Source organism: Stegastes partitus, unplaced genomic scaffold, assembly GCF_000690725.1.
Source record: "Stegastes partitus isolate 25-593 unplaced genomic scaffold, Stegastes_partitus-1.0.2 Scaffold251, whole genome shotgun sequence".
Classification (NCBI taxonomy): Eukaryota; Metazoa; Chordata; class Actinopteri; family Pomacentridae; genus Stegastes; species Stegastes partitus.
Window position 1 is genome coordinate 139224 of NW_007577982.1, and position 19776 is coordinate 158999.

The 19776-nt window shown below is 40.1% G+C and overlaps 1 protein-coding gene across 1 annotated transcript; it reads left to right on the plus strand.

Moving 5' to 3' along the window:
- Positions 1 to 4265: 4265 nt before the first annotated feature.
- On the plus strand, positions 4266 to 7145 carry ndufa4a (NDUFA4 mitochondrial complex associated a). The gene is made up of 4 exons (XM_008281933.1): positions 4266 to 4419; positions 6016 to 6104; positions 6327 to 6387; positions 6863 to 7145. Exons 1-4 carry the CDS (start codon positions 4378 to 4380, stop codon positions 6917 to 6919), a joined length of 249 nt encoding a protein of 82 aa, XP_008280155.1. The 5' UTR covers positions 4266 to 4377; the 3' UTR covers positions 6920 to 7145.
- The last annotated feature ends 12631 nt before the right edge of the window (positions 7146 to 19776 follow it).

The window sequence follows — 19776 nt, forward strand, 5'->3', positions numbered from 1 at the left end:
TGGTGACTTTCTTTTTTCTTTTTACACCATCTTGATTAATTCACATCGTCTCTGATTGGCTGCAACATGATTTAAATGACTGTGAAATAATAATGAAGTCTCATTGTTCAAGTTAGTGTAAACATTAATCCTTCAAGGGGAAAGCATTCCCACCAGCTGCTTATGAATTTGTTTGCCAACTTATTGTTCGCCCACTCAACACTTTCATTAATAATACAACAATGTGAGGATTATATAGTTCTTTTTTTATGATAAAAAACATGCCTGTGTGGCTGCTTGAAATGATAGTGTTTAAAAGCATTTTGATAATGGGAATGCACCTGAGCACATGGATTTTATAGGTGAAATAAAAGTTCTTGAAAACAGGACTTCTAAATCAGCATTTGCAAGAGAAATGGAAAGAAACAGAACAGGCAGAATGTTGATAATAGGTGAATTATAGATTATTGACAACTAGTTAAATATACCAATATACATAAGTTGAAAGAGTATTTGGAATTTATCAAATAAGCACCTTCAACAAAAAGCAGAGATGAAGCTGTAGCATGTAAAACAATGTGTGATATGTAGATGTTAGGGGGAAAATGTGAAGAAAGTATACAACTAAAAAAAAAAAAAACAGACCTTAAATCATCTGGCAGTGTTTCCCACAATGCTGCTCAAGAAATGGGATCATTTTCAAACTTATTTTGAGTTTTTTTTTCCTTTTAAACTCTACAGAACTATAGTATAAAGTTCAACAACACAAAAATATGTTTGTGATCAGAAAACTAAAAAAAATCCGTCCTTGCCAATATCAGATTTGCCCAGAAGACACAGCAGTTTTAGCAGGTTATCATTGTTGTTGGTGTCTGTATTCAAAAATAGGATGAGATCCTCAATTTGGATCATTAAAACCATAGGCTGGCTAAAACTTAATGTCTTTCCCTTGAACATAAATGCAGTTATTCAAATGTGAACAATTGCAACAGCACCTCCTGCTGTTACCTTACAGTTTATCTGGTTACTGATAAAAGACACAAGCAGTAAACTGTCTTTGTTGTCTCCATCATGTCACCGACACCAAAGATTTGAATTCATTAGTTTTGTTTTCTTATCATCCAAGGAGAGTTAACACAATCTAAAACGTTAAACAATTAGCCCATGATCCACATTAATGCTGTAATAAATGCAGGCTACAGACCAGTAGTTCTTAAACTGTGTGTCTTGGAATGAGTCTAATTGAGGATGATTTATAGCTATAACCATATGTAAAGATGTGACAAAAGAACCACTGAATTGCATCAGGGCTGGCAACGTTTGGCTGCAAAGTTAGTCAAATAATAACGTTAATTAGAGCCTTTGAGATTTAAAAGCAGATTAATCAACTTAAACACGAGCAGCTGGAAGTAAAATGAGATTCAATTAAAAACCTGTATTGCTGTAAGGACAAAAAAAATTAGTCCGGCTTGAGATTGTTCTGCATGTTATTCCTGTTGCAGGAGCACAGTGAATCAAACTGGATTTTCCGAGCTCAGTAAAAACAGCATCTGCAGCGTAATCTAATCATTTGAGCATGTTTGGTAAGAGCTCATATTAAAAGATAGTCATGAGATAAAATGAGGGGGTAAAAACACAGAAATAGACCTTACAGATAAAGAAGGTTTATCATGTAGGTTATTAATGATTATTTTAACTATTATTAATAAAATGTTATGAGTTGTAGTAGCAGCAGTAATAGTAGTAGTAGTAGTAGTAGTAGTAGTAGTAGTAGTAGTAGTAGTAGTAGTAGTAGTAGTAGTAGTAGTAGTAGCAATAGTAGTAGTAATAGTATATAATTGTGTTTTAAAGCAATTTGGGCAACTAACCCTTTATATATTCCAGGAGAAGAGATGCAGGTGCTGATGCAGACGTAAAGTATAATAGCCATCTAGACCAAAACTACTTTAGCCTTATGATAACTTATGTAACTACAGCAGCTTACAATAAAACAATCAAATGTGTTTTCATCGATTGATGGTTACTTTAATGATTAGAGACCAGGTTCCATATGCCAAATCAAATCCAGTTTATAGTCATATAGCTCGTTAAATACAACCTGAGCTGACCAATGTGCTGAACATATTCAGCATTTTCAGTCTGGCAGCAACAAAAATATGTTTAAAAAGTGAGGCAGGATAAAGACTTGTAAAATCAATTTGTTAAATAAAACAGTATGAAATACTGAAACAAGACAAAACAGGATGGCAGTTTGTAAAATCAATTTCTATCTTGGAGGAGGAACATTTGTTTGAAAGAGGAAGGCTGTTCCAATGCTTCGAAGCTGCAACTGCAAATAAATGATCTCCCCCTTACCAACCAGCCTCAACGGTGGAACAGTTAACAGCTGCTGTTCTGCGAGGCCTGGAGGTAGAGTAGAGGGCAGAGAAGTTCAGAAATGTACCCAAGCATGACTTTACAAACAAATTAAAGAACCTCAGAATCAATACTGTTTTCAACAGGTAGCCAGTGCAGGAACGCTGATGCAGGGTTCCGCTTTTCCATTTATTTTGGTATTAATTAGAAGTCTTGCAACAGTGAGGACTGACCAACACCAGGGGAAAACAGCTACAGTAACTGAGCCTTGAGGAAACTGATGCAGCATTAAATCAGACTAAACCTCTTCTGTTTCAGGTCAGTTAGGATGACCAAAATTATTTCTATTTGCTAAATGCCAGAATAATGACAGAGAGAGAATTATTTTTTTTTATCACTTTCTTCAAAGTCAGAAGTCTACATACCCTAAGATTACTATGCCTTCAAACTATCTGGGATAGGTTGATTGACAACATTTGAGTTAATTGGAGGCATACCTGTGGATGTATTTTAAGGCACACCTCAAACACACTGCTTCCTTTGGTGACAGCATGAGAAAATTTAAAGAAATCAGCCAAGATATCAGGAAGAGAATTGTGGACCTCCACAAGTCTGGTTCATCCTTGGACACAATTTCCAGATGCCTGATGTTCCACGTTCATCTGTTCTACACAAGTACAAACACCATGGGAATGTCCAGCCATCATAGCGCTCAGAAAGGAGATGGGTTCTGTGTCCCAGAGATGTTTTGGTGCTAAATGTGCACATCAACCCCAGAACAAAAGCTAAAGATCTTGTGAAGATGCTGCTGAAGCTGGTCAGAGAGTGTCATTATCCACAGTGAAACCAGTCCTGTACCAACATGGGCTGAAAGGCTACCCAGAGGGGAAGAAGACATTACTCCAAAAGCAACATAAAAAAGACAGATTACAGTTTTCAAATGCACACAGGGACAAAGACCTTCATTTGTGGAGACATGTCCTGTGGTCTGATGAAACTAAAACTGAACTGTTTGGCCTTAATGACCATCGTTACATTTGGAGGAAAAAGGGGGAAGCTTGCAAGCCCGAGAACATCATCCCAACTGTGAGGTATGGGGGTGGCAGCATCATGTTGTGGGGGTGTTTTGCTGCAGGAAGGACTGGTGCACTTCACAAAATAGATGGCATCATGAGGACCCTAAGCACTCCACCAAATTAGTTACAAGGTGGCTTCAGGATTGAAGGAAACCCAAAACGTTTGACCCAAGTCATACAGTTTACAGGTAATGCTACCAAACACTAAGGAAATGTATGTAAACTTCTGACTTTGAGGAAAGTAATTTAAAAAAAAATTCTTAAAAATTCCCTCTTGCTTTGTTGTTTTTTAATCTTTAATTTTAATTTTATTTTTTTAAAGTTCTACTTGTCGGTATTTATTGTTGTGCACTATACCAAGTCAAATTCGTCTTATGTAAAAACCTACTAGGCAATAAAACTGACATTAATTGCACACAATAAAGTCACCCATAAAAATATCCCTCTGTAAGACTTTAACTTTAGAAAAAAGGTTTGCATCGTTTTTAAATAATTTTTTTATGAGAAATAAAACTAAAAATTAGATATACGTAACAACAGCACTGTATTAAATCTATGTACATTTGTAATGAAACGTTAAACTAAAGGTTTCTGTTCAATATCAGTGCTTTGTTGATTTTGGGTTGAAACCAGCGATTTTTAAAACCTTTAATTTTGCCAGAGTAAAATGTTTCGCAAAAACGAGAGTTGAAACGGGAAAATAGATTATAAATAAAACTATTTAAAATTACATTCTAACTGATACAAGGAATAAAACATAATTGTTCAATATAATACACATAATGAATAAAAATGTAGTATTTTTCGCCACTGTCTGTCAGGCGTTATGAGCAGCATCCTATGTGTGTCCCTTCGGCCTTTTCTTCCGCCTGATCGCAGATTAAATTGCGCACCGTTTTGGCAAGACTCCTCGTAATCCGTTTATTTCTGTACAAAATCACATAAGTCGGCTCCTACAACCGTCAAAATGCTCGCCACCATCAGTAAACAACTTAGAAACCACCCAGCGGTGAGTAGACTTCATTTAAATACTGTCAAAATTCACATTTGATGGCTTTTAGTGAACCTGAATCGTCTGTGAATTTTTGTAGCTGCCTTAGCTTAGCTGAACTAGTTAGCAGCGCTCGCGTTAGCAGACTGACTTTGACCGCACTGACTTTGACAGAATGAGATGAACAGCAGAAGATGCTTCGCTGTTTTTTTCTGTACAGTTGTTAACTAAAACATATTTTCCAATGACGCCCAATGTAAGACTTTTGACAGTTGATGCTGTGGAGTCAAGTAAGGTCACGACTACACACACACACCAGAGGAAGAGCGCTGCTGTGCTGTAAATAGCAGCTGCTAGTTAGCAAGTGAGTTAGCTGGCTAGGCGCTGTTAGCAAGTAGCACCTCTTGAACCTAAAATGTACCAAGCTACGCACTATTTTTTATAAAATTGTATTTGCCATGAGTAAGTTATGCCAGTGAAAAAGTCCCATTTGAAAAATATGATAAATATAGCAGGGAATTCGTGTGAACAGGCTGGTCTCAAAACATGACAGCGGAATTTGAGGTCAGACAGTGAGAGGCAGCTCTGAACTTCAAGCAGTTTTTGACATTGTTTTGCTCCTGTCACACTTTCACTCGTTTGTTACTGCAATATAAGGTCCTGCACTTCCTATGGAAACAAAACCCTGGCTACAAGTAGAGAGTACTTCAAAATGCAATGTGCAGTTTAATAGTTATGATGCCATAAATCATAAAAAAAAGTGACAAAAGTAGATTTTTAAAAACTATTTTGCAAAAAAGGAATCAATGTGTTTAACGTATTTCCAAGTGCTGACAGGCCTTACCAACATTTATCTAGAATATTTACATTTTTTTCACACTATTTTGCACATCTAGAAAGATATTTCACCACACTTAGTATATATTCTCAAACAACTTGCTCCTCTGTGTGCCATTTGTTTTACCGCCATTTTGCATGTATGTTATTGATAAAAGGTTTTATTTAACAGTCAGCCTCTCATATCATATCTGCTTTGTGTAAACACAGCCTGGAGTTTACTTAATGAAAACTCAGAATTTCTGACACGTGACTGTTGGTTGCAGCTGAAACACACATGGCTTCTTGGTTGTGCTCACGAGTGCAGAATGTTATTTTGTTTTTGTTTTTTACACAGCATGTGTTCACTGCTAGTGGTTTGTTTTTGTTTGGGACATATAGAATGAAGTAATTTCAATGAAATATCCTACTTTTTACCTGGTCCTTTTTTGCTAGAGGAACTGCACATCACACATGATTCGCTGTAGAGCAGTTCAAAAGTCGAAAATGGGATGATTTCTTCTGTTTTTACAGATTTTGGCTCTGAAAAAGAATTTGTTTACAAAAAAAACAAAACATGCCTTCTAAATCTCACTCGCCAGTGGGTTTTTTTGTTTAAGTGACTTGAATCTGTGTCTACAAAGCTGTCATGCTCTCCCAGTTTGTGCAGGACAGTGTTTTCAGTACACTCACGCTGTCAGCAGTCTCGTTCAGTGTAGAGATCCAGTCCTCTCTTGTGCACTGACAGTTTGCCTTTTAGGTTGATGAAGATTTGTTATCTCACTCGGTCTCTCACAGCTCATCCCCCTCTTCTTCTTCATCGGCGGAGGGGCAGCCATGTCCATGATGTACCTTGCTCGTCTGGGTTTGAGAAACCCTGATGTGTGGTAAGGACTTCATTTATTCATGACACTTTTTAATTATTGTTTTTTATTTTATTTTATTATTCCTCTTGCTGCATACTTTCCATTTAAATTTGCAGATAAAAGTTTTAAGGAGGTTGCCAAGTTTACAGTTCATTTATAATGTTATAAATAAATGTTGGTGTCAAGTTACAGCCTCTCTTTGAGTTTCTGTTTCATCACATGCACCTTTTGTTATTTGTACAGCTGGGATCGCAAGAACAACCCAGAGCCCTGGAACAAACTTGGTCCAACTGATCAGTACAAGGTGTGCCTCATTTGCATCTCAATAAATCCTACTGATTACACTGAAGTTGTCACTGAAGTTGTCACTGACTGAGTGGAGGTGGTTTTATTCAGGGATCACAGTATAGGTCTTTGTCAGACGTCTCGCTGATCCTTGGATAAATCCTTTAGTTGGATTAATCAATTAATATAATCTGGTTAACGCCGACCTGTGGCAGCAAATCTAATGAAGTAATTAACTACCTTGACTTGTTTAAAAGTATTATTATAGTATTATGAGTTTCCAAAAGACAGAACTTGTATTTTCAATAAAAGTATTGACAAACTAGTGTAAACAGGGAACTTTATGAATAATTTTAGGGCAGATTAATTACTGTGTCGTGCCAAACCCTGCAAAATATAAACTGTGAGCATCCCAAACTTAGTTCTGGCCGTTTGTACATGTTAATGTGAAATATCTGTGTTTGAGCTGTGATGTGACTATTTTGTGTTCTCAGTTTTACGCAGTGAACATGGACTACAGCAAGCTGAAGAAGGATCGTCCTGATTTCTAAATATCAATCCGCTGGACCAAAACCACAAAGATCGGCTGATCCGCACAAACAGCCCCATTGTGAACTTCCATGAGGAAATCTGAGGGATGCAGAGGCGAAACCCGCACAATGATTCATATTTAAGTTTCCTCATTGCATCTATTTGGGTTTTTGAATCCTGAGTTGTCATTTTCGATGGTTGTCAATAAAGTAAAGGAGTCTTTTCTCCTCCATACAGAGAAAAGAACCTGTTTCATTTGTTGTGGTTTTATTATCTCTCATGTTTTCATTTGCTGTCGTTCTTGAGAGCACATTACACTTTCCAGACCACCCTCCATGCTCTGTTTACAGCTATGTCATGCCCTGCTGTTGCTATATCTGCTTCGCTTTCACCTCATTTCACCTTTGTCCTGCCTCAACACAGCTGCTGGTGAATTACGTGCCACACTTGTCTTGGCCACAATCCAGTGCCTTATTGGTATGGCAGGGGGCTGACCTCAACCTTGCACATTTGAGCTCCCTCTAGTGGCAGTTTAGAACATATGGTGAGCCAACTTCACCTGTTTAGTGTCTGAGCTGCCAGAAGATGCTACAGTGAAGCTAAGACTGAAACAAATGATTGTTTCCAAACAAACTTTACTGTTTAAAGCAACCACATGTTCATAAGTTAATGCACCGAGCGGAGGAGACAGGATTGTCATGGTGGGATGTTCGGAGGTGTTTCTCCTTATAGAATGCCATCGCTCTCCGCCAGATGAGTTTGTAAATGTCAACAGGTCGCACTGTTCCATCTGCAGCTAGGAGAAACGCGACAGGGATGAGCAGCCAACGCAGAGCGGAAAATGTCAAGGAGACCTTCATATTTGAATAGAAGCCCACGTCTGAATCTTCACCCAGCCTCTCCTTGGCTGGAGCGTTCTACGCACACGCTTTTTCACCTTGGGGAAATGGAAATTAACTCCTGGCACAGCATGTAACACAGTTTCATTTTGGAGCCGAATTGTTTCAGCATGTTCACCCTGTCGACTCGGAGCACTCAGCCCCTGCCGTCCACAATTACAACAATCAGTTCAAATAGGTTTCTTGGAAATGGAAATAAAGCAAAAAATGCCTTTTATTTCACTGGTTGAAGTAACCTGTGATTTTCAGCTTAATGGAAGCAAAGTGAAAGCAAGTGGCATGCTGTGTGTCTGGACAGCAAACAGCAGTGGCTGAGTGGTCAAAGAGGTGAAAAAACAAATTAAGAAATCACTCTGAGATCAAGAAAACAAGCTGTCACGGATGTATAAGGAGATAATGGCTTTCTGTCTTTGTACCAACCAAGCATTAAACAAGCAAAATGATTCTGTCTTGAGATATCAAAAGGAAGCTGAGCTTCAGTTTACTGATGTTAAAACAGTAATAACTGCACAGTTAAACAGCAAAAAGGAAACCTGGGCTCTTCCTCTCAGGGTGTTTGGTATAATAAAGATCATCACTGTGAAAATACTTCTGATGATTAGAGCAGGTTTACTTTCTAAGCTAAGTATGTTTACACTTTTTGTGCATCAGTGATTTTGTAAGTTAACTTTGCTACTTCTGAAGAATAAATGCATTAAACTGAAGAAATGTTGTCACGAATTCCTAAATCAGTAAGAGGTTACGGCCATGCTGCAGTTTGGAAGAATGATGTTTGTGCCTCCAGTAGAGGTCCAGACAGTTAGAGACTCAACGCCAAGTAGCCCAACACTTTATTAAGGAACTTTATGTTGGTTTAACTTGTCACCTGTCTGTACAGTTTTTACAGTGTTCACCAGTTTAGTGTAGCTTGTTAGCACAAAAACAAAGTGCTAGTGAGGCTCATTATAATGTCTTTAGTATGTTTTAGTCAATAATTTGCAGAAGATATGAAATGAAAAGTCAAAAGAATCACTAAACAGTTCATCGGGAAAGAAGGGGAAGTTGGATTTATCTAATTATGTGACAGAACATCATATTATCACCATAAAATGCCAAATTTCCTGCCAATACATGCCCGTATAACAGAAAAAGAAACATTTCTTGTTCCAACAATATATCATATATCACATTATGATGTGAAACCTTTCACATTATAGCATGTTTACTCATTGTTACAACAAAAAAAACATTTTTAATGTTATAAGGTTAGGAGTAATTGGCCTGCACTTGATTGATCCCCCCAGGAAAATAGCATTGTTGCAGCAGCAGTTTACATATCACAGACATACATAAAATCTACTGTTTTATAAATATATACAAGATAAAAAAAAAAAGAAAAAGAAAAAAATAATTAAAAAATTAATTAGAATAAGATACGACAAAAAAAAAAAAAGAAGCGAAAATAAAGTTCAAAGTACAATATTATGCCCCAAATGATTTATACCTGTGTCAACTTTTGATTTGTAGTTAATTTTTATTTGGCTATTTAGGTTTCTTCTCGCTGGAAATGATAAAAACTGTGTTAAAGATTTTAAGATGAGGATAAATAAATAAAGAACTAAACAATGAGTGACTATGTCTTTAAAACCTGAAGTACTTGGAAAGAATGTAATGTAAATTTTGAGTGGAATAAACCCAACAAAACCATCACTCGTTTGACAGGCCATACAATTTGGGTGGACTGAACCTTTAAAACCTCAACTTGTTAGTTAGAAAGTACAATGCAGTTGGAATAAAACCTTTAGAACAGGGGTGTCGACATCCGGTCCTCGAGGGCCGCAATCCTGCATGTTTTAGATGTTTCCCTCTTCCAACACACCTGATTCAAATGATCAGGATCGTTATCAGACTTCTGCAGAGCTTGATGATGAGCTGATCATTTGAATCAGGTGTGTTGGAAGAGGGAAACATCTAAATCATGCAGGATTGCGGCCCTCGAGGACCGCAGTTTGACACCCCTGCTTTAGAACTATGAGTGCTTGGACACAAAATAATATTTTGGGTGGAATAAACCTTTAAAACCACTAAATCCACTTTGGTAGGTGGCGCTGTAGTGAAAAATCAGAGTCCCAGAAGTGTGGTCCTGAACCTGCAGCCTCCTCTGCTGCAGACATGTTATGCTGCAAAAGTCCTCTCTCATGAAGAAACAGCCTGATTCATGTCTTTAGAGATGTTGACCCGTGATTAACTGCATTGTAAAGCAGTGAAAATTGATTCTTCTTACACATGTTAATTGTTTCGTTGCCTGACATTAAAGCCGTGCGGTCTGATCTGTTATTACGGGCCGAGGAGCTTTCCTAATCATCAAAACAGAGAGTCAACACCAAGGGTCAGCTTTTGACGGACAGCTGCGGGGTGAAGAGTTCAAATGGCTTCGTGGCGGCGAAATCTCTGAGGAAACCGGCTGGAAAAAAGCTGCAGCGCCGAGCTGACCTGCATCTTTACCCTCCTCCTCCCGACCCCTGACCCCTCTGTTGAATCCAGCCCTTTTCAGACACGCTGCAGAGGTAACATTGAAAAAATAATGAGGGAAAATAATGTGAGGCGAGGCACAAGGCGATTGCTGCTGCTGCAAATTGTCTTGGAAAGGTCGTGCCAAAGGTCAGGCGGTCCAGAAACACGGGGGAGTGCAGAGAATCCTGCACCATTCACACCAAAAAAATCCTCACTGAAGAGCCTCCGCAGTGTTTGTATGAGTTTCAATATGTGTGCATGAGAAGGAATGATTAATGAATGTGCCAGTTGCGATTTTCTCCTCCGCGTACTGAACAGTAGATGCACATAAAGCTTACGCAATGCTGACCGGGTGCACAGCAGTCTGTCGGCAACACCTCTTCTGTTCTCTCTTCAAGTATTTTTATCTTGAGAATTTTCATTTTATCTCTGCGATCGGGAGAGTTCAGCCGTGAAGATTATGCAGAAATGCAGATGACATTTAGCTCGCTGAAATTACTGCTTTTTTTTTTTTTTTTTTTTTTAGCATTTGTGAAACCTGCTCTGCCAAGAAGATAATCTTCAGCTTGTTTCTGTTTGGCTTCCACTTCTTTTTCGCCTCACAATGCACCCCCCTGATGAGCCACAACATTAAAACCACCTGTCGAACAGCTCTGAACCATCGACTCCTGGACTCCGCAGACCTCTGAAGGTGTCTTGTAGTTTTAGGTACAACAACATTAGCGGATTCTGTTTTCATTTGGGATCTGGGGAATCTGGAAGCAACATCTTGAACTCTTTGTCATGTTCCTCAAACCATTCCTTAACAGTTTTTGAAGCGTGACAAGGAGCATTAGGCCATCACTTAATACTGCTGCCATAAACTGGTGTACAAGGTCTGCAACCGTGTTTACTTACGTGTCGCAGTAACATCCACATAAGTGCCAGAACCCAAGATTGTCCAGAGAATAGTATTGTGTAGAATGCTCTGCTTGCACCTCATCATCATTCTCTTATCGGAAGAAAACACTCTAACTTGATTGTATTTCTTTAGTCCAACTCACAGGATGTAGATTTGCCAGATTTGGCTTCCTTCTCTTCGTCTGTCACGTACGAGATACCACTTTCAAAGTCTTCTTCACTGCAAGGAACAACAACAACAACTTCCAGGTTAGCAACCTAGCACACTGAGAATTTTAAGTTTTGCCAAGTATTTGAATCATCTAAATAAAGTAGCCATGCAATTTTCCTTTTCAAATAGTTTGTCCATCTCTATTTTGAGGGGACACTGTTGCTGCATCCTGGGCTTAGCTCTGCCCGATATGATTGTGATTGACTCAAGAAAATAGAAACAAACCAGAGTATTTCCCCCCCTCCTATAGCCGAATGATTCTGATGATCTTTACACCAGCCACAATTGTCTTTTTCATAGCTAGCAGCAAATTTAGCTACAGTGGCTCTTCTATCACTGGGTTACTGGTTTTCCTTGGACCACCTTTGTTGGATACTAATGGCACCACCCCACAAGATCTGCAGCTTTGGAGATGTCAGAGTCATTCAGCTCTTTACACCGAGCATCCAACACATCAACTTCAAGAACTGAGTGTTCCCTTGCTGCCTGATACATCCCACCCACTGACAGGAGCAACTACAACCAGGTAATCAGTGTTATTCACTTCACCCATCACTGGTTTTAATGTTGTGGCTGATTACTAACTGTTAAACCTTGGTGCTTTTGCTGCAAACACAAAAAGTCATGTTTGATCAGTGTCGCTTAGAAGGTGTTAAAATGAATTCAACTTTAATTTTACACGTGTAGTTTAATTTTCCTTTTTCAAAATCTATTTATTCTGAATATTGTTAGACTGGCTTCCCAAACTTGTCAGAACAAATATTCAGCAGTGTTTGATTGCATCACCCAAGTTCGCAAAGATATAACATCTAAAATTAGTTCTAAACAGAGATATTAAAATGCTTCTGACTGAAGTATCACATAGAAACTTTCTGTTTACACCTCTGGCTGCACATAAAATCCCGCTCAAGTGCAGAATCACCATGTGATCATATAAACTTTGTGACTCCTCTTGTCACTAAACGCTTCTCTCGACTCCTGTTTTTTTACTGTCTATAAACATCCGATTTGCAGATAATAAAAGTTCAACAAATGAAAACACCCTCCTCGGAGTATTATTTTACACTCAGAATGATGGCGAGCAGAAACAAACCGATATTCCAGACCCAAGCGAAGAAAAACACAGTGATGGATTTCATCCCCTTTTATCTCTGTGTCAATATTGCCTCTGTAAAGCTTTAGTTACTCCTCAATTACCTCTCTATTTTCGCTCAGTCAGACTCAGACACACACACTCGCAGATGCATTACTAAAGGAATAAACTGCTTTTCCTCCCCTGCTGTGAGCTGTGTTGAGTAATGAGCGAAAGTCGTTCTCCCTCTGATTCTTGCAGAGAGAGTGCCTCTCATTTTTAGCCATTTGGTGTTCAACTCTTAGCTGCTCTCCACTCCTTCTTGCTGTGTTTCACCCCTGCTTTGTTTTCCTTCCTTCGTCATTCCTCCCTCTTTCAAGAGTTCTTCAGTTTCACTTTCATAAAGCCCACACGTGAACACACACACACACACACACTTTGACACACAGCCAGCAGACGGGGGAGTTTGTTGTGGAAGTTTTATTCCAACAAAATCACATTGATCCTTGAGCCTGCTCACTGAGGATGACAAAGTGCCATTTGCAGCAGATGCACAAAAAGGTCAGGGTTGTCGATGTATTTTTGCATGAGGGATTGAGTGAGGACGCTGCAATTTAACAGCCATTTCAAAAGGAATACCGCAGGAATTAATCATCTCCGATATCTCAGGGACGGAGAGGCGGTGCAAGCATGCTTTATGTGGTGTTTCAGAGCATGCATCACTCACTTTGGAGCCAATTCAGCGCTGGACTGACTGGATGGTTACAGACTGTCTCATAAATACAAGGTCTCCGGTTTGATCCCTGAAACACCCAATGAGTCTCGTCCTTGAGTAAGACCCCTCGGGATAGACTGTCACCCGAATGTCTGCGGTGAAATAGGAAACACAAGTTTAAGTGTGATTAATGTGGGATTATTCTATCAGGATGGAAACATGAAAATGGCACCACATCCAAGTTCTCATCATCCTTGGCATCCGTGTTTTGATGAAATCTGCTTCCCCCCCCCGTCTTTTCTTTTTACACCCATGGAAGGAAAGCAGGTCAAAATTTAAATAGTCAGCAGTGGGTGATTTTGGGTGGAATAAACTTTTAAAACTTAAAGTGACAGAAAACAATGTTTGGGGTGGAATAAACCCAATAAAACCCCAACTCAATAGACAGTACTGTTTGGGATTGAACATTTAAAACTACTTAACTAAAAGTACTTGGTCAGAAAGTAATATTTTGGTTGGAGTAAACCTTTACAACTTGAAATATATGGCCAAAAAAGAATATTTTGGGTGGAATAAATCTTTGAAACTTGAAGTATATGGACAAAAAGTAGTATTTGGGGTGGAATAGACCCAATAAAACCTCAGCTCGTGTGATACTTGAAGTTCTTGGACAGAAAGTAGTATTTCTGATGGGAAAAAACTTTTAAAACTTGTAGCATTTGGACAGAAAGTAGAAAGTAGTATTTTGGGTTGAATAAACCTTTAAAAGTATTTGGACAGGAAGTAGTGCTTTGGGTGACACAAACCCAATAAAACCCACAACTGGTTAGAAAGAAAGTACGATACAGTTGAAATAAACCTTTAAAACTATAAGTACTTGAACAGAAAGTTGCATGTTGTTCGTGCCCTTTACCGATCATCCATTTCTCTAGGTGGCGCTGTCATAAAAAACAAGTGTTCAACACAAGTTAAAGTGTGATTAATGTGGGATCACTATATCAGGATAGAAACATGAAAATGGCAGCGAGAGCTAGCAGACGCACCACATCCAAGTTCCCATCATCCTTGGCATCTGTGTCTTGATGAAATCATTTTTTTTTTTCTTTTTGCATCCATGGTAGGAAAGCAGGTCAAAATTTAAATAGCTGAAAATAGAACATCTGGCTGGGCCTTGTCAGTCAGCAGTGCGTAATGAAATATGGAAATTGGGGCGCTCTTCAAAGAGATGCAGGCCTCTCGGTGCCGTCCTGGGTCTCCAGCAGGCCCCTCAGCAGCCCCGGCGGAGCCCCGCCCCTCTGAAACGCGTGCTACATTTCCAGGTGCTGCCGCTGTGGCCCAGTCCGCCGCCGGTGCCAGCTCGTTAGCGCTCACAGCCTGGTGGAGCTGGCAGCTGGCATCATTAAACTTCAAACCGGCTTTCGACCCGGGGTGCCGCCGCGGGGAGAGACCGCCCGCTCATCCGCCTGCCAACAGCTGATTAGAGCCACGCTGACACCAGCAACCACACTCCATCCACATGCTATCCAAACAGCATTTTCCACACACCACCAGCTACACCGCTAACCATCCCAGCAGCTCATCCACGCGCCGTCAGCTACACCACCACTACCCAAACCCAAACCAGACACGACCCCTCAGGATCCAAAGCACCTGAAACATTGGTCAAGTCAACGTGCATCATGTGCAAAGACGTGTTTGATGCGTTGGCAAGAAGGTTGAGCAGAACCGAAATCAGTTTTTTTTTTTTTAATCAACATTTAGCTTTGGTGTTCATGCTGAGCAGAGATAACAGTTGGACTCTCATGGCTTTGATGCAGACTTTTCATGGAAGAGTCGATGTTGTAGCAGCGTATATGAATCTTATTCTGCATTAAAAATTAATTCCTTTATTCAGCGCTGGTGAGCACTCTATTACTCTTGTTAGGATGAGAAACATTTTGTCTGTCCGTAGCCATGCAGCCAGAAACACAGTCTAACATTTTAGGGAGCACATTTATTTGTGTTTTTGCCCCAAAATTTGGTGAGAAGATCAATTAGCTCAATATGAAGACTGGAGACAGGAGGAAACAACTAATCTGGCTGCCTACAAAGCTAATGAAATCCATTCAGCAGCAACTTTAAAGCTCAGTTATTCGTTTTTTTACTTTGATAACAGGTCAAAACACGGCCGAAATAAGCAAAACACACAGATTCAGACTTCTGGGACTTGGTACGTTAAAAACCAAAGGAACCAATTGTGACTTTCTGGTTTGAACATGTAAGGCTGAATAAGTCCAAAACTACAACTTGCCTTTTTGTGTGGTGGAGTAGTTGCAGGTGAGCTGGTGTGCTCAAGCTGCAGCAAAATAGTGGACAGGTGAGTAAAGATAGATGCAGGGACTTAATAGATCTGCACATTCTATAGAAAGCAACAGCGCAGAGTTACATCTCAGCCATTTTAAAGCAGGCAGGGATTCATGGGGGAAAAAAAAACTTCTAAATATGTAACTTTGATACAGAAAGATGAGATTATAGGAGTTTAATCAACAACCGCAGAGGAACTTTAACATTTTAAACCGCATCTGATTTGTCAGTGCAAGAAATGAAAGTGTAAAAATGCCACATAAAACAGCCACTTTCACAGTGATGACAAAACTCACCAAGAAGTCGTCTCTTCCCTTCCTCTTAAACGACAATAAAGTGTCTTTTCTCTACTTTTTCTACAAAGCTCAGTAGTTTCCAAAGAGAACGCTGGTTTCTAGAAATCAGATAAAATTCAATCCATTTCATTAAAATAACTTAAACAGTTCATTTAAATCATTAAATCACACTTCTTTAAAATGTGGGAATCGGTTCCCTGAATGGCTTTTTAGAGCGTGCTGATGTATTCTACCACTATACTGCTTGGTGGCTTAGCTAGCGAAACTCACTGAACTTTATATCTCCTGAAAACTGGCTGATGATAGTAGATATAAAGTCCTGGAACTTTGCCTCCTTTTCAAGAGAGGATGAGATAAACCTTATTGATCTCTCAGAGGGAAAATTCACATTTCACAGCAACTAAATACAAATGAAGCATAGTTGGAAACAAGACAAGAAATACCAAAGTACAAGAAGGATACAAATAAAGATATAATGAAGACAATGTGCACCTTTTACGTGTACAAATATGGCAGAGCAGATAATGTACCCAGTTGTAGGACACACAATGTGTAGAATTTTTTTTAAAGTTATTTTTTTGGCCTTTGTTAGTGAGAGAGAGAGAGACAGGAAAGTAGGGGAGAAGGACATGTGGGAAAGGGTCATGAGCAGGATTTGAACTCATGACCTCCACATTTGGGATTGTAGCACATGGGACGCCAGCTCAACCAGGCGAGCTATAGCGGCACCCGAGAAATGTGTTGAATTTTATAAAGAGTAACTGCTACATTTCTATTATTGCATTTGGAAAGCTATAGAAAGAACAGATCAGTGCTGCATGATGTTTTTGCACCTCATTTCAGAGCCACCTGAGTCTCGTCAGTGGTCGTCAGTCAACCCCTTTGTGTTTATACAGTCTTGTTTCTCTGTTTTAGCTGCTCACCTGCCTGTTTGGTTGCTTAAGTTCTCCTCATGTTCCTGTTCTGCTGCTGGTGAGTGAAACAAGTGTTTAGTTAACCCTTTTATTGTTTCTTGCTTCAGTTTATTTCTATGCTTGTAGTTGCTGCTTTGGTTAACCTTCTGGATTGAAATTAATTTGACCTCAGTTTTTATTGCAGTAAAGCTGTATTATTATAGACATTTTTAGTTTGTTGCTTAACAAATTTGAAACTAGAGAGCACAGTGAATGAGAAGGTGTTTTGTCATTTTGGCACACAAGCAGTGTCTTCTACTCTCTCTGAAGTTCAAATTTTGCTGCTGAAATGTAGAAAAAAGTCTTCCTCAAATCACTTCACACAACTTTAACATGTTGCTTGTATTTCCTGTGTGTATTTCAGACTTGTGCCGTGTTGAAAGGGATTCGGAAGTGTTGTTCGGCCTGACATGGTAAGATTGCTGTGAGAAGGGAGCTCATTTACACATGAAGCCGACACATTCAGTTACCATAAGATTAACCAAAGAGGCTTTTGTACCAACTTCTGTTGTTGAAGCTCCACCTGTTGTTTTTTAGAAAACCTGTGTTTGGGCCTCTTCCAACACCCCTTAACAAGGTCAAACAATATGGGCCAATACCAATTATTAGTAATCGAGGAGGCCGATGTTTGAAACTTGAACATCTTGGTGTCAAAATGTTGAATAACACAAACACATACTTGATTACGTGTCAAGTAATTGCAGATTAGAGTTCTCTGGGAGGGACATTACTCAAGATGACAGTGTGGTGACTATACATAAAGAAAGGTGGCAGTTTCAGAGATTAAATAGCACATTCTTATATTCATTTATTTGATCGACAATCAGGTTAAATAAAAAAAAAAAAAAAAAAAAACATAATCTGAAAAATATTGGATTGGCCCTTTGACCTCTACTCTTGACCCCTGTGTCCTTCACTAGTGTGTCCCCATTGTCTTTATCTGACTAATACTAACCGGTACAGTTCACAAAACCATTAACCGTCATTAAAATTTCCTAATGTACTTTCGTCAACTTCACATCGGGGACAAAGTGGAACAACAGAACAAGAAGATGATCTCGTTTTGCAGCCGTGACTCAACACCTCTCACCAAATGTTGGCCTCAGAGGGAACATGATCCCTGAATATCCTCCTGGTATGATTTCCCTCGCAAATATTGCCTCCAAATAGATTGTTGGCTAGTTTGTGCTCATTCTTTGCATTCCGCTCAAATGATGAAAAAAGACTTAATTTGCACTCAATCAGGCTCAGCTATGTGGCGACGCGCCCAAACCCCAGTGACGCCCATCAACACTGGTCCCATCGGAGCCACAAACTGGTTGGAGTTCCGTTATCATCCCTTTTGTTTCCCTACATGTCTCCTCTTTCTTTTTTTTTTTTTTTTGTTCTTCCCCACCACTGGGCACAAGCAGAGACTTGGTAATTTCCACTGTGATTGAGTCATGAATGATAATGGCTTGATTATTTGGTGAAAATTGGTCTCTTTAGATTCATTTCATGTTCTGTGGTAATTGAGAAGCTTTTTCGGTCTCGATAATACCAAACGGTTCATCCGACAGCTTTTACACATCCCTCAGTCTTCATATTTACACAGCTGAATTCTTTGGGCTGTTGGAAAACTCATTTCATTTTGCATGCGGTTGGAAAATCTCCAGGTAATTTCCATTAAATCAATGTATTACCATACCACAAGGCCTTAACAGAAACCTGAAAGCCGCTGCAAGAACTTCTGAGTCTAAACCCCTCTGTGAGTAAAAGCCGACCTCCATGATACCCAGCGGTTCATCAAAGAGCTGTGGAGGAACTTTGGCTCTCTCTTTGGGGTTCAGGTGGTTTTCATAATCGACTGCTCTGTCACTCTTTAGCGCTGCAGCCCTGAAGTAGGCCACTGTTACAGCAACACGCCACATCTGAGGAGTCTGTTATTTAAATACCGATATCTATCTGTCTTTGTCACTGAAAGGAAGCCTTTTGCTGCAGCCATAACTTTCTTCCCGAACAGCGGAGAATCCATTAATGTGCTCTAAAGGTACCTCTGGGACCAGCAGGGGCTGCTCGGAGGAGAAACAGCCCAGTTATGCTGATTTTTGAGTTGTAATTCTACGCTGCCGGTAATGAACACAGACATCCACAAATATCAAGGCTGATTCTGGAGGAAATTCCTAATCCGAAGAAGGATAATAGAGAGCAGATATGAGGCCTGAAGGGGCTTCGATGAGGGCAGCAGTTTGAATTTTGTCCTTTTATTTGGAGGAGCTTCCTTTTAACGAGAGCTGTGTGCGTCTTACAAACAAATGAGCAGGAGGTTAATAAGAGGTTGAGCAGAACAACTGAGAGAGAGTGGTTCACTCTTTAAAGAATCCCTAATGATCTCTCTGTGCTGCTTTTGGGACCTCATGCATTGATTTATCACAAAACCAGCGACATAAAGGTCACCAGTCGCCCACGTGATGGACTTCGGGACGCTGCAGTTTTGACGTGACGCTCTGACCCCCACCTTGCATCACAATTCTCTCCTTATCATTCTGTCCACATGCATCATCCAAAGCGCTCCTCGGGGAAAATACAGTTGCACATCAATGTGTACAACACATCCAATTTGGCACCTCTCCCTCTCTCGTCTATCTCCAAGTGAAGAATGAGCCGCTTACACCAAGCCTGCCGACTTGATAATTTCAAAGCTGGCGTCGCTGCGAGACCTTGAGAGGGCATGTTTTGTCTGAAGAAAGAGACGCCTCTGCTCAGACAGGACTTCAAAGCAAACATGCAGTAGCTGCTTGTGTCCACGGGGAGGCAGCAGAGCGTTTGTAGGGGGATGAAGGCGGCGGGGCGACCCCTCTCTGTAAGCAGTTGACCCCCGTGTCGCTGGAGGTGGCGAGGCCTCGGTGTTCCCCTGGCGTGGAGCCCCTCCGGCCGGGTTCTGGAGAAGCGGCGCCGGGATCAGAGCGGAACCTTCGGACTCCATCTGTCGCTTTCTCCACGGCGGAGGAGAGGG

Bases quoted from the DNA above. Each gene is read 5' to 3' on its own strand.
- ndufa4a (XM_008281933.1), top strand. From the start codon at position 4,378: ATGCTCGCCACCATCAGTAAACAACTTAGAAACCACCCAGCG. The intron at 4,420-6,015 runs GTGAGTAGACTT...GGTCTCTCACAG, and splicing joins AACTTAGAAACCACCCAGCG to CTCATCCCCCTCTTCTTCTT. The intron at 6,388-6,862 runs GTGTGCCTCATT...TTGTGTTCTCAG, and splicing joins GTCCAACTGATCAGTACAAG to TTTTACGCAGTGAACATGGA.